Below are 14520 nucleotides of genomic sequence, written 5' to 3' on the forward strand. Positions count from 1 at the left end.
TGTGTGGTTGTGCTTTTTTAATATTAGGACTTAAAGACTTAAGAATTTTAAAATACCAAATTCACCCCCCGCCCTCTTGAGGTGTAATTCTAATTGTTTGTGGAATATATAGCTTGAATCTTTTAGGTTGTGTGGTTGTGCTTTTTTAATATTAGGACTTAAAGACTTAAGAATTTTAAAATACCAAATTCACCCCCGCTCTCTTGAGATTACACCTAATTTCACACCTTTGGTATTTTATTTTTTCCTTCTTTTTTTTTTTTTTGTTATATGAGTCGGAAATACCTCAAATAATTGTTAATTATTTTTCTGATTTTAATAATTTTTTTTACTATTTTTATTTTTTAAAAATTAAAAATTCTACGGGTAAGGGGGCTGTCTTGCGGGACAGGCGGATTCAAACCGTTCGAATTAGTCAACGTCGGCCAGGATCAATCGAGTGCCTACACATCACCCAGATTTTTATTTTTTTTATTTTCTTTTTGAATTTTATTGCAGTGACTTCAGTGATAAAAAATCCCAAGCTCCGTTTGACAGAAAAATTGGTCAAGGAATCTGGAAGGGGATGGATATTATATCATCGGAAGTCGTTGATTCCAGCTGATACAAAATAAAACTTTCCTGACTGCCCAAATCTTTGCATGCACTAGTCTTGAATTTCCTGACGCGTACAAGCCCAGTCCTAATTTCCTGCCATATAATACTTCCAATCCCCGACTTCAAATTCTTCAACTTGCCCCTTATCCCCTCATTGTTTACTTGGTCGACAACGCTGACTTTTATTCCCAAGCAGACCATTACTATTGGATTGGAATCTCTCTCTCATTCAATGAGATGTATATGTACACACACACAAATGCACCTCTATATATGTATTTTTAAAGGGCACCTTTCAATTTTCAATTAGCATATGAGAATCGAGTTACTGAGTTGGAGCCAAAATGCCTTTCCTATTCACAACCGTTAGAACAGCTCCAAAAGCTTGGTTTCTGTTTTCTAGAGTGATCTCCATTGTTCTAATTCTTTCCCATGGATTGATCACTCCTGCAGAATCCAACAATGATGAATGGCACATGAACATCGGTGTGATAGTTGATGCCAACTCCCGTTCTGGCAAAGAAGAAACAACAGCTATGCTGATAGCAGCTCAAAACTTCAACAAAAATGCATCGAACAATGGAAAGCTGTTTCTCCACTTTCGAAACTCCAGCGGAGACCCCCTTAAAGCAGCATCTGCAGGTACCATCATTTTTCCTCCCTTCCACAATCACAAAAAACTGATGGTGTTTGTGAGTGTGTGTTTAATTTGTCGGGTAATTATGGAGTTTTTAATTAATGGGTGCAGCCGATGAGCTTATCAAAGAGAAGGATGCACAAGTGATCATTGGTATGGACACATGGCAGGAAGTAGCTTTGGTAGGTCAGGTTGGGAACCGAGCTCAAGTCCCAGTTATTTCCTTTGCTACAGCTTCCATTGCCCCGCCATTATCGCAACTCCGATGGCCCTTCTTGGTGCGAATGGCAAGCAACATCAAGGGTTGAAATGAGATGCATCGCGGCTATTGTTCGCTCCTATGGCTGGCGACGGCTTGTAGTAATCTATGAAGATGACGCATACAGTGGTGATTCAGGAGCGGTGAGTCTTTTATCAGAGGCTCTTTGGGAGGTTGGCTCGGAGATTGAATGTCATTTGGATTCTTCCACCGGTCTCCTCTCTTTCTGATCCAAAAGAGTTTGTTCATGAAAGGACTAGAAAAGTTGAGGACCACAAAACAGTCGAGGGTGTTTATTGTTCTTCGGTCCTCATTATCTCTGACGGCCCATTTGTTCAGAGAAGCAAAGAAGATGGGTCTCATGGGGAAAGACTCGGCCTGGATAGTGACAGACGCTATTACAAGCTTCCTGCACTCCTTTAACAACGCTGTTCATTTTTCCATGAATGGTGCATTAGGAACAAAGACCTACTATGAGAAGAATGATCCTTTTGAGGACTTCAGTTATCAGTTCCAGAAAATTTTTCGGTCGGAATATCTTGAGGAAGATAAGTTCGAACCCAGTATTCATGCTTTAAGAGCATATGACAGCATTATCACAATTGCACATGCCATGAAGAAATTAGCTAGTAATAAGTCTAGTAATTCAAAGATGTTACTGCAAACTATACAGTCGAGCAATTTCACTGGTTTAAGCGGGAAAATCAACTTTCATCTGGGTGAATTATCAGAGCCCCCATTATTCAGAATTGTAAATGTAATTGGAAATGGGTACAAAGAGCTCGACTTTTGTCCACACAAGTCCGGGTTCTTGGAGAACCTTGTTATTGAAGGAAAGGAAGATGGAAGCCGTGATGCTGGTGGCACCACCGAAATGGTGACTGGGTTGGTGAATTGGCCAGGGGATCTAAACCGTGTTCCAAAAGGTTGGGCAATGCCTACTGATGCACAGCCGCTGAAGATTGGAGTTCCGGGCAGAACATCCTTTGAGAAGTTTGTGAAGGTTGATCGAACGAAGACTGGCAGCGATCAGACTAAATATTCTGGTTTCTGCATCGATATATTCAGGGAAGTGGTGAAACGTTTGGAGAAAAATTATGCTCTGCCTTTTGAATTTTCCCCTTTCGATGGCACCTACGATGCCCTGGTTGATAATGTCTATAACAAGGTAATGGTTTTTCTATCACGAACCTCTACTTCGAAGTAACTATTGAATCATATCGATGTGAAGATTGTCAACTGCTAAAACAAAGTCGTGCGCATTTCTTGTGCACATAGATTTATGCTTTAAAGATTTAGTAGACCTTTTTCTGCTATCTTCTTAGCAATCTAACCGTCCAATTCTTCTTTCTTGGCAAAGGGTTACGTAGGGAGGGGAATGATCACTATGGGTGGCACGGATCGTTAGCTACCCGTTTAGATCGGGTTTGGGTTTAAGAGGAGGCGATTCATTTATAAATTAATCAACCCGAACTCAACCCATTTTATAAATAGGTTTGAAAGGTTTGGGTTGGATACTCGCCAAATCACCTGTTTACATTTTAAAAAATAATATATTATAATTTTTATTTTTATTTTTAGACTTTTAGATAAATAATATTTTATAGTTACAAGTTATATAACTAAATTTGTTGAAAATTTAAAAAAGAAAAAATGATACACAACACAAGTGATGGATTATATTTATATTGATTTTCTTTTTTAAAATTTTAAATCTTATTTTTTTTTTCAAAAAATTAAAGAGATGTACTATTTTTCAAATTATTTTACTTTTTGTTAAGATATTAATAAATAAACAAATGACTAAACGAGCCATTTAAAAAAATTAAATCAAATAAATTTTATTTTTAAACGACTGCTTAATAGGTACCCATTTATGATTTATTTATTAAATGGATGGATTTTGAGTTTATAGATTATTTACCGGATAATAAATGGGTCAACCTAAATCTAAACTCATTTCTGACCCATAAATCCGTTTTGCCACCCTAAGGATGAAGCCAAATTTGACCCACACAGCTGCGGCAAGAAATCCTGATGTTTCCCTGAAACTTCTCAATTCCTGAGCTTCAAAAGCTACTCTGCAGGAGCTTTCTCATAGTTAGTCTTATGTTAATTGACCAGTTCCTCATGACACATTGATATAGTGGGTCTTTTGAATAGTCAATTTGTGCTATATAGCTAGCTTGTGGACTGTAATGGAGCTTGCCTCGTCTTTTGTTTTAATGATTCTCTCTGATAGGCTCCAAACTTTTCTGTCAAACTAGACTTTTGACGCTGTTGTCGGAGATGTGACGATCCTAGCTGAGCGGATGGAGCGTGTGGAGTTTACTCAGCCATTTTCTGAGTCCGGTCTGTGGATGATCGTCCCGGTGAAATCAGAATCACATAAGGCATGGATGTTCTTTAAGCCTTTCACTAGGGAAATGTGGCTAGTAACTGCTGCCATCTTGATATACACAATGATCGTAGTCTGGTTCTTGGAGCATAGAATCAATCCGGATTTCAGAGGCCAATGGAAAGATCAGCTTGGCACAGCACTTTGGTTCACCTTCTCCTCCCTTTTCTTTGCTCACGGTGAGTATTAACTTCAGGAAATTAACTACAAAAACTAACACAATTTCTTAAGTCTTAGTGTAGCAATTTGGAGGCCAACATTCCAACTCTGTCACCTCCCTAGTCCAGCCAGTCTACGTAGAGCCAAAGGAAGATTGGGTGCAGACTGCACCCTGCGTTAATTTCCTCAAATGGAGGTCATATTTATGTAATGCTCTACACTGCCATTAGTCCATGCATCTTGACCTGTGACAATCATTAACTCAGTAATTGATATTTTAACTTCTAAGATGCCCACTTCGTTGGTGAAAGAACTCTTTTCCTTCTCTTCTTTGATCATTATCTCACTTGGCTGGGATATTTGCTCAAAATTTCAATTTTAGGACTGATCATACCATAAGAAGAGAGAAGTTAGCACACCCCGTGCATGGGGCGGGGAGGTGTAGGGTAAAAGCCCACTCCTTATGGGCTGGGCCTGGGTTTTAATAATATTAGAAAATGCTGTAGATAAAGGGGAAAAAAGAAGTGTCCCGGTCTTTCTTTCTTTTCTTTTTTTTTTTGGGGTAAAAGAAGGCGACACTTCCTTTCTTAATTTTATCATTAACCCTCACTTATGGTAGAGGAATATCATGGAAACAAAATGACACTTGGGACTTACATAATAATAAAATAAAAAAACACCTCATGCATCAAACCAAACAAAAGAAAAAAAATAAACCTATACCAATACCAAAAGAAAACCAACTAAACATATCTCATATAAGTCGTATCTATTTTATTCAATCTATATAAACATTTGATAAGTTTAGAAAGTTGACTATTATTTGTAAACAAACTATTCCTCCCTATGGCACCTTGTCGAGTCATCACATCTGTCACTTTATTCCCTTCTCTATAAAAATAATTTATAGAAAAATCTACTTCCTCCAATACACTAATAAACTACTCCCAAAAATCTCACAAATATCATAAATAGTATTTACTGGATCTTATCCAATTTACTATAATATTCAAATCACATTCAATGTCAATACTGGAATGGTCCAATTGTTTGTAAAGTGTTATTCCTTCCATCACTGCTCTCAATTCAGCTTCATTATTAGAATAAGAACTAAAATATTTTTAAAAATCAAAAATAAAAGAATATGTATAGTTTCTAAGGATGCCACCACCACCCGCCGGCCTTGGGTTCCCCAAGCTGCTCTCATCCAAATTTAGTTTCAACCTCCCTTACCTCGGTTTTAGTCATCTCACAACTTACATAACTTAATTCTTTTTATTCACAATCTGCACCTCTAGATTTTGCAAAATCCAAATATCAGCATCATTTAAATGAGCCATAAGTGTCATGTTCTCACTCAAAACCCCCCACCCAATTCTTAATGGACAGCCACACATCTGTACTGCTCTCCAATTTCTCTTCCATTCTAGCCATACATTTCTTTTTCCACAACCTCCAAACAGTTGCCTTTACTATGAAGGAAATATCAGAGAAGCTAGATGTTCATTCGATAAATTTGGTCATGCTGCCCACAACTGCTTTTCATTTTGGGATCCCTAAGATCCAACATTTTGAGTAACATGTAGGATCGTGGCATTAAGATCGCCTAGGTAGTTATTGAGAATCCTCTGTGGCAAAATTGCTTGATTTGTTCCTGGGTTTAGTTATTTATTAAACCGTTGTTTCATTCTACAGGGCAAAGAATTAACAGCAACCTCACCCGAGTAGTAGTAGTGGTGTGGCTTTTTGTTGTATTGGTCTTGACATCAAGCTACACGGCCAGTCTCAGCTCAATGCTCACTGTTCAACGATTAGAACCAAATGTGACAGACATCAATTGGCTGAGGAGTTCACACCAGAAAGTTGGTTGTGATAGCGATTCATTTGTAAGGAAATACCTTGAGAATGTGCTTCATTTCAGTACACACAACATCATGAACATTAGCGCTGAGTACAGTTATCAAGCAGAGTTCAAAAAACGAGACATCGCAGCCGCATTCCTTGAAGTCCCATATGGGAGAGCTTTCCTCAATCAGTACTGCGAGGGCTACACTGTTACCAAACCCTCCTACAAATTTGGAGGACTGGCCTTTGTAAGTAGTAACTTCAGAACTTGTGCCTTTCAATTTCCCCATGCTTTAAAAGTTTACCTTCCTAAACGCTTGTGGTACTAGAGAAGATAGAGGGCTGAACCCGTGCCTATTTACTGAAAATTTTGCCTCCTCAAGAAACTATTCTTCATTCCACACTAAAAAAAAGGGAGAAGGGGGGAGGGGGGGGGTGTGGACCGTTAAATTTTGTGCTTACTGTGCTATCTTTCCGAGCTCTTTAAGCCTAACAATTTGGTTTGTTCTGTCTCTTCTGTGATGTAGTATTTCTCTGCAATTAAGAAAGATCTATTCATTTACAGGGACTTAATTCACAGAATCTAAACTCTTGGTTTGCATGCAGGTATTCCAGAAAGGGTCTCCCATAGCACCTGATGTCTCCAAAGCCATACTCGACATGTCTGAAGATGGTACGCTGAAGAAACTGGAAGAATTCTGGCTTTCCCCGACAACAGTGTGTTCAGCGGCCATGAATTCCACCAACAACGAAAGCTTGGGCCTCCAGAGCTTCTGGGGTCTCTATGTAATCTCTGGAGGCACTTCCACTTTCTGCCTTCTTCTATTCCTTGTTCTGTTATTAAAGAAGTTCAGCAGTTCACAAGAGTCATCTGAGGGCAACCTAACTCCAAGCGACAAGAGTGTATGGAACAGAGCCAAAAGACTTGCACAATACTTCGATGAAGGAAATGTTAAGACTCCCGGAAGAATGACTCCGGCTGTTGCTCAGTCCGATGTTGATGAATGGGAATATGTGACTGCCGCTACACCAGAGCAACCTCAGGCTTCTCACTCTGACATTGAAAATGCTACACCAGAGCATCCTCAGGCTTCTCACTCTGACATTGAATATATACAGCCGCCTCCTTGAAAAAGACTAGGTTTAAGACTTGCTCATCTACCTATATTGAAATGCACAGCCTAAAAAAGTTCATGGAGTCCACATCTTTCAGCTGAGCATGTCGAAACATGCTTTGTTCTTGCAGGAAAGGTCTCAGAATTGCATGTGCAGAACAAGGGTTTCTGAGAGACTAAATTGGATATCGTTATAAAATTATACCCCCTCCTCCAAATGCACGGACAATGTATCTTTAGCATGATGGATTATTTTAAATTTGTAACTGTAAAGACCCAAAAAACCCTGACCACAGTCGAATAAGCCATCTTAAAAAAATTACAAGCATAAATTTTCAGTGGATTTGGTCATCTTCATTAACTAAATGCTTGTATGATGTTTTTCAAATTGTAATAACTTAAAATGAAAAACGTAGAAAAGAGTGAACAATATCAGTGTTGATCTCTTTTATAGGCCGGGAGCTAAACAAGCTAAACAATAATTTCATTTAGTAGTCCACAATGAATCTAAAACTCTCCGGCTTCCTCTATTTAACTCAAAATTTGTTGGAATAAAGAGGAAAAGGTAGATAAAATCAGTGACTTGCTTCTTCCAGATCACATTTTGACTCAAAAGAGTCCTAATTGTTCTGTCACTGCAAGTTGGAAGTAAAGCTACCGGTAGCCTCTTCCTCTTCCACGTCCACCCCAGCCCCTGCCCCTGCCTCTTGCTGTACCACTTCTCCCAGATAAACCTTCAAAGGCCCGATTAACAAGCTGGTTTTGCAAACCACCAGCACCACGTCCCTTCTTTGATGCAATATTTCCTGAACCATTAGAAGCAGTAGCAGATCGTTTCCCTCTGCCAGACAAGCAAAAAAATAAGAATAGTAATCGAGAAAAATAAGAATTTATTTCTTCTGAATAAGCTCTGTTCTGCCAGCATGAAAATACACACAAATTAAAATCAAGATCACATATTTCCCACTATGCTAAAATGTGCATGAAGAGCATTTTATTTAAATTTATAAATAAAATCGGGTACTAGGGCAGAAACACGGGAGGGCAAAAGCAGCATGTAGCTGCAAACTACAAAGCAACAATTAGTTTTAAATGAAAACCTTCTGCAATGAAAACATAAGACCCCCCATTTTCCCAAGAAACATAAACAATTGCTGCTAATTGAAATCTCGTGGTAATCAGATAGGTCAAGGATATCAAATTTTTTAAGTCCCAGGAAATTAATTTCAGAAAGAAAACCAAAACTAAAACCATCATAGTCATAATTATAAAAAGAGAATGAATATAGAGGAGATGAAGTGGCTGTCATCATACCCAGTTGCAGGAGTAGTTGAAGGCACAGAAGCTTTCACAACCTCTTTCCAGGATAGATTGATGCGCCTATCCCCAATGAATGAAGGTGATTTTGAATGCAACGGCTGATTTCAAAATCAGAGACAATTAGTTCAAGTACATACACATGTATTTACTATTTTCTAGTCATCAATTTCATTCCATTCACCTGCGTCATTGCCAGAATATTATTGCAGGTCCGCAACCCAGTTGTAGCATTCTGCTTTTGAGTTTTCTACGAATTATGAAGAATAGAATTCGTCAAGTAACATTGCTAAACAAAATTTCTTAAAATTAGGTTGTGTCCTCAGTAAGGAACTCACAATGCTATCCTTTGCCTCATCAGTTTTAGCGGCTGCCATTGCTTTGTTGTGATCAGCCATTCCCTGGGTCAATTTCTTCATAGTAGCCCTAGCTAGCTCCTCAACATTATTCAACCTGCATTATCCAATGTTACATTATCTAAATCATGTATTTAAAGGAAAACTCCGTAAAAAAATACCGTGTGTGTGTGTGTGTGTGTGTGCGGATGTATCTGTATGTATAATTATATGTTGAAAGAAAAATGGGACATTCTAAAGCAAATAGTGCAATTATGTGCAAAATTTAAGCATGTTAAGTATTAAGTTTCTTAATATTATCTTCCAGAGTTTATAAATTTGACCAATTCTACTATCCCGAAAAATAAGTCCATTAAAATAATTGCATTTCTTGGATAGGGTGCTTAGTAGGAAAGGCTTTGGAGTTAGGTGGAGGAATTGAAGAAGAAGGTGTCTATTCCATCTAATACATATATTTTAGTAATTATTGATGGGCGCCCTAAAGATTAGTTTACCTCTACTAGACGAGTGAGGCAAAGAGGATTTATTATCCCCCTTTCAATTTTTTCTTGTGCTGGATGCTTTAAGAGTAGAATGATAGATAAGACTGTTGATAGCAGTTGTGAGGAATATTGAGGTGAGAAGTTGCAGTGTTCTCATTTGCAATTTGCATATGACATGACTATTTTCTTAGATGATCATTTTGACTATGTTAAAATTCTCATTATCCTGCAGAATTGTTAGAGGGTCTCTGATTTCGAAATAATTTGGGGAGTGGTGTTGGACCGATTAATGTTTGCCCTGAGAGGGTTTTGGAGCTGAACTCCCTAGCTGGTTGTGGTGTTCTAGAGTGCCCTTTGATCTATTAGGAGTATGACAGGTAAGCCTCATTCATCAGAAGATCCAGTGGTGTCTAAGATGGCTAAGAAGTTGGATGGTTGGAAAGGAGCATTGTTTTCTTTAGGTGGTAGAATTACTTTCATTTAGATCAGCCTTCCTAATATTCTGTTGTACTTTTTATCTATTTCTATGAATCTGAGAAAGATAGGTCAAAAACTAGAGAGGAATATGAGGTATTGTCTTCAGTCAGGCGTAGGGGAGAGGAGAGATCATTTGGTAAGGAGGGAGGTGGCGTGTAGGCCAAAGAAGGTGGGCTGGATCTTGGTTTGGTGTCTAAAAATGCTCCCTTGTTGGCTAAATGGTTGCATAGGTTTCCCTTGGAGATTCATTTCCACAGTTTATCCTTCTTTTTCATCCTCTTACAGAACTCTTCAATTGGGTAATTGTATTACGTCTTGGGAAGATGTTTTGGTGTTTTTTTCTCCTTTGGGAGGGGAGAGGTGTTATATTCTTCCTTTACTCATATCTTTCGTCTTTCTTTGCCAATAACAGTGTGACTTCCTCATTTCTTATTCTCGATAGGGATTCCATTTCTTGAGACTTTCATTTTAGAAGGGTTTTGAATGAAAGAGAGGTGGAGGAGCTGTCTTCATTATTCTACAGTACTGGTTGCCTATCTCCAACAGGATAAAAGTGTTTGTTTCACTAATGGCCTTTAATAGAGTCAACACCAACAATCTGCTGCGTGTAGGAGGCATTCTAAAGCTCAGTTTCTGTATGTGTTTCAGGTGGACAGAGAGAATGCGTCATATTTGTTTATTAACTGTTCTTCAGCTTGGAACTTGAGGACCACTTTTCTTGGGGTGCTTGGGTAAATGTGGTTTTTTGTTCAAAGTCCACGGAAGATGTTGGACTATTTCTTTTTCTATTTTTGGGGAAGGCAAGGTTGTTAAAAGGTTGTGGAGACGTGCTCTATGCACTGTGTTAAGGGGAATTTGGGTGGAAAGAAATGCTAGAATTTTTTCTTGTAAGAGATCATTCATGGGATTTCTTTGGGAAAGGATTCAGGATTTGAACTTCTCTTTGGGATTATAGCACAGGCCGTTTCATGGGATGCTTTTTTCCAAGGAGTAATCTGAAGCCTAGGGGCTTTATGAAGTTAATTTTATTTTCCCTTTTCTTCCACTTCAATGAGAACTTGTTCTCCTTTTTTTCGTAACTACTACTTCTGCTTCTCAATAAAGTTACTTTTTCCATTAAAAAAAATGTAAAATAAAATAATTACAATTGATTTCTATTTTTTTATTATAATATTTTTTTAATTGATATTATTTTGCATTATTTATCATTTTTTCCCTAGTTCCTTGGTTCGAGGACTAAGATTAGCATGAGTTTAACTAGGTTTTTACTTGGAAACCAAATATTTTTTAGTTTCTATTTCTGGTTTTCTGTTTTCATTTCTAGTTTTTGTTTCCATAATTCTTGACGGTGACATCTAAAGGTCCCCAAAGTATTAGGCTGTCATTCTGCAGAGAAAATACATCCACTCTATCGGTGAAACTATGAAAACCGCAGCACCTGACAAGGTACCACCCTGCCTCTAAAATGCAATCACAGGTGTGGTGGGACTAGTACCATGTTGGGTACAGCAGCTGTCATAGTTTTACCGACGTCATGCCACTCATCTCAAAAATGTCATCACAGGCTTGCCACCTTTCAGAGGCACAACAGCTATCAGATTCAGACAAAGGATGAAGTAGGGAACCAATTCCTAACTAGTGCTTGCAGTAAAAGGGACTGAGCTACTCAAAAGAGTGCAACTACTCAGCCAGGGGATGGTCTTTTGGAGCCCAAGCCCAGGGAAGGAACATATCTCAGGATTTTCCTTTTCAAAGAGGATTAAAAAAAAAGATGAAGAAGAAGAAGAAGAATAAGAAGACTGGGCTGCCTCATTACATCAAATTTCAATGTTCGGATGGGCAGAAGGTAGTATTTGTAGCGTTTAAACTAACATGGGAGGCGAAGCGCTGGTGGAGATCAGCACAACTGATAGAAGAGCGGAGGTCGGTTCCAGTACCAGTGGCATGGGATCAATTCAAGGAGCTGTTCTTCGAGCGATATTTTCCTTCTATCGTTCGGAGCGTGAAGGCAGTGGAGTTTCTACATCTGGTACAAGGGAAGATGATTGTATCCCAGTATGCTACTCGGTTTATCGAGTTGTCACGGTTTGCTCCACATCTAGCACCTGATGAAGAGAAAAAGGCCAAGAAGTTTGAAGAGGGATTGAGGCGGAACTTGTTTGAGCAGGTGATTGGCTTCAAAGCTCAGACATTTACGGAGGTTGTAGACAGAGATGTGATCATTGAGAATGGTATTCATAGAGGTTTAGCAACTCATAGTCAGAGGAAGAGGCCGACACCTCAAGGTTACCAAGCTGGTTCCAATAGGGGTCCATGGATAGGAGGTCATGATAGAGTATATCAGAGGCAAACGGCAAGACCTCAAGAGTACGAGGGTACACAGACCTTTCCAGTGTGCCAGATATGCTAAAGACGTCATTTGGGGGAGTGTTTAGTAAGGAGAGGTGTATGCTATCGTTGTGGGAGACCCGGTCATATGGCACGTGCATGCCCAGGGCCGCAGGATCAGGTTCCACCTCCCAGGCCCTATTGAGGAGGAAATTAGGCAGCTCGAGGAGGAAATCAAGTGCCTCATGGAGGCCAGCAGAGGAATGTAGCCCCAATGCGAGTTTACACTCTGACGTCGAGTGATGCGGAGGCTGCCACGGATGTGGTGATAGGTACTTTTACTATTTTATCATATCCAATTATTGTCATATATGATTTAGCTGCCACTCATTCCTTTGTCTCTACATATTACGTTAAATTATTTGAAAGTGAAACTCAGTCATTAGATATAGCATTGTCAGTAGCTACACCGTCAGGGTCAGTGATGAGATGTCAAAGGTACTTAGAAGCCATCCAATAGAAATTCAGGGGAGAGTGCTACCAGCAGATCTGATTGTATTTGACATGTGTGGGTTTGATGCAATATTGGGTATAAACTGGTTGGCTACCAATCACGCCAGCATTGATTGTTGTCAGAAAGAAGTAATCTTCAGACCCCCTGGTGAGCAGGAATTCAAATTCATTGGTTCACGGGTATGTACTCCACCGCAGCTGGTGTCAGCTATACAGCCAAGCAGATTACTCTAGGACGGAAGTCAGGGTTTCGTGACTTTTATAAAGGAAGCATTAGAAAATGAATCAAAGCTCGACAGTACCCCAGTCGTGCGGGAATTTTCAAATGTTTTTCCAAAGGAACTACATGGTTTGCCTCCCGAACGCGAGGTGGATTTTCCTATAGATTTGCCTCCAGGGATAGTGCCAATCTCTAAGGTTCCCTACCGGATGGCACCAACTGAATTGGGAGAATTAAAGAAGCAGTTACAGGACTTGCTGAGCAAGGGGTTTATACAACCCAATGTGTCGCCATAGGGAGCTCCAGTGTTGTTTATAAAGAAGAAAGATGGGTCTTTGAGGATGTGTATTGATTATAGAGAAATCAACAAGGTTACTATCAAGAATAAATATCCTCTACCCCTTATCGATGACTTGTTTGATCAGCTCCAGGGTACACGGGTATATTCCAAGATCGACCTCAGATCAGGATATCATCAAGTGGGAGTAAAGGCAGAGGATGTTGCAAAGATAGGATTCAGAACCAGGTATGGGCACTACGAATTCCTCATTATGTCATTTGGTCTGATGAATGCTCCAGCTATATTCATGGATTTAATGAATAGAGTTTTTCACCAGTATCTAGATCAGTTTGTGGTGATTTTTATTGATGATATACTAGTATACTCAAAGAATTTTGAGAATCATGAGATGCATTTAAGACAAGTATTGCAGACACTCGGAGAGGAAAATCTTTACGCCAAGTTTAGTAAGTGTGAGTTCTGACTTGAAAAGGTTGCATTTTTTGGCCATGTAATCTCAGGAGATGGTATTTTAGTAAATCGTTGTAGACCTCCTAAAAAAAGATGTGTATAGAAATATGAATAAATCTCAAGAGAAATAAATGATTCAATGATCTAAGCAAAATATTACTATGGTTCGAGAGAAAGTAACAATAGCTACTCGAACATTACAATGGAAGTGTGTTGAATCAAGAGTAGACAGTAAGCGTCTTTATTATGGATGTTTTATTCTGTTTCCACTTATGAAAGGTCGAGTTGACACAATAGGCATTGCAATGCGAAGAGTTTTTCTTGGAGAAATAGAAGGAACATGTATCACACGTGCAAAATCTGAGAAAATACCACATGAATATTCTACTACAGTAGGTATTCAAGAATCAATACATGAAATTTTAATGAATTTGAAAGAAATTGTATTGAGAAGTAATCTGTATGGAACTTGCAACGCATCCCAGCAAGATTGACGTGGTGGTGAATTGGGTCAGGTCAAGGAATGTGCAGGAAGTCATGAGTTTCTTAGGACTGGTAGATTAATACTGTCGATTTGTGGAAGGATTCTTAGCCCTATCAACACCTCTCATGTGTTTGACCAGGAAAAATTCCAGATTCGTGTGGGATGAAGAATACGAACAAAGTTTCCAGGAATTAGAGTAGCAGCTCATCACTGCACTAATCTTGACGATTCCATCTGGAGGTGATGGTTATGTTATTTACAGTGACGCGTCTTTGAAAGGGCTTAGTTGTGTACTGATGTAGCATGGTAGGGTGGTAGCGTATGCGTCCAGGCAGTTGAAAGAATATGAAAAGAACTACCCTACTCACGATCTAGAATTGGCTGCGGTTGTACATGCACTGAAGATCTGGAGACATTACTTATATGGTGAGAGGTGCGAGATATTTTATGATCACAAGTGTCTAAAGTATTTCTTCACACAAAAAGAGTTGAATATGCTCCAAAGAAGGTGGTTAGAACTCATCAAGGATTACGACTGTACCATCAGTTACCACCCAGGTAAAGCGAATGTGGTGGCTGATG

The 14520-nt window shown here is 39.1% G+C and overlaps 1 protein-coding gene and 1 pseudogene across 1 annotated transcript; one reads left to right on the forward strand and one right to left on the reverse strand.

Moving 5' to 3' along the window:
* Positions 1-1133: 1133 nt before the first annotated feature.
* LOC131143711 (glutamate receptor 2.8-like) lies at positions 1134-7353 on the forward strand (annotated as a pseudogene).
* A 36-nt stretch (positions 7354-7389) lies between these two features.
* LOC131143712 (apoptosis inhibitor 5-like protein API5) lies at positions 7390-8776 on the reverse strand. Its single transcript, XM_058091980.1, has 4 exons — positions 8666-8776; positions 8512-8577; positions 8325-8428; positions 7390-7851 (listed from the first exon to the last, which is right to left on the reverse strand). The coding sequence occupies exons 1-4, from the start codon at positions 8744-8746 to the stop codon at positions 7665-7667; spliced, it is 438 nt and encodes a 145-aa protein (XP_057947963.1). The 5' UTR covers positions 8747-8776; the 3' UTR covers positions 7390-7664.
* Positions 8777-14520: the final 5744 nt, after the last annotated feature.

The sequence above is a fragment of the Malania oleifera genome, chromosome 12 (genome assembly GCF_029873635.1).
Source record: "Malania oleifera isolate guangnan ecotype guangnan chromosome 12, ASM2987363v1, whole genome shotgun sequence".
NCBI lineage: Eukaryota > Viridiplantae > Streptophyta > Magnoliopsida > Santalales > Ximeniaceae > Malania > Malania oleifera.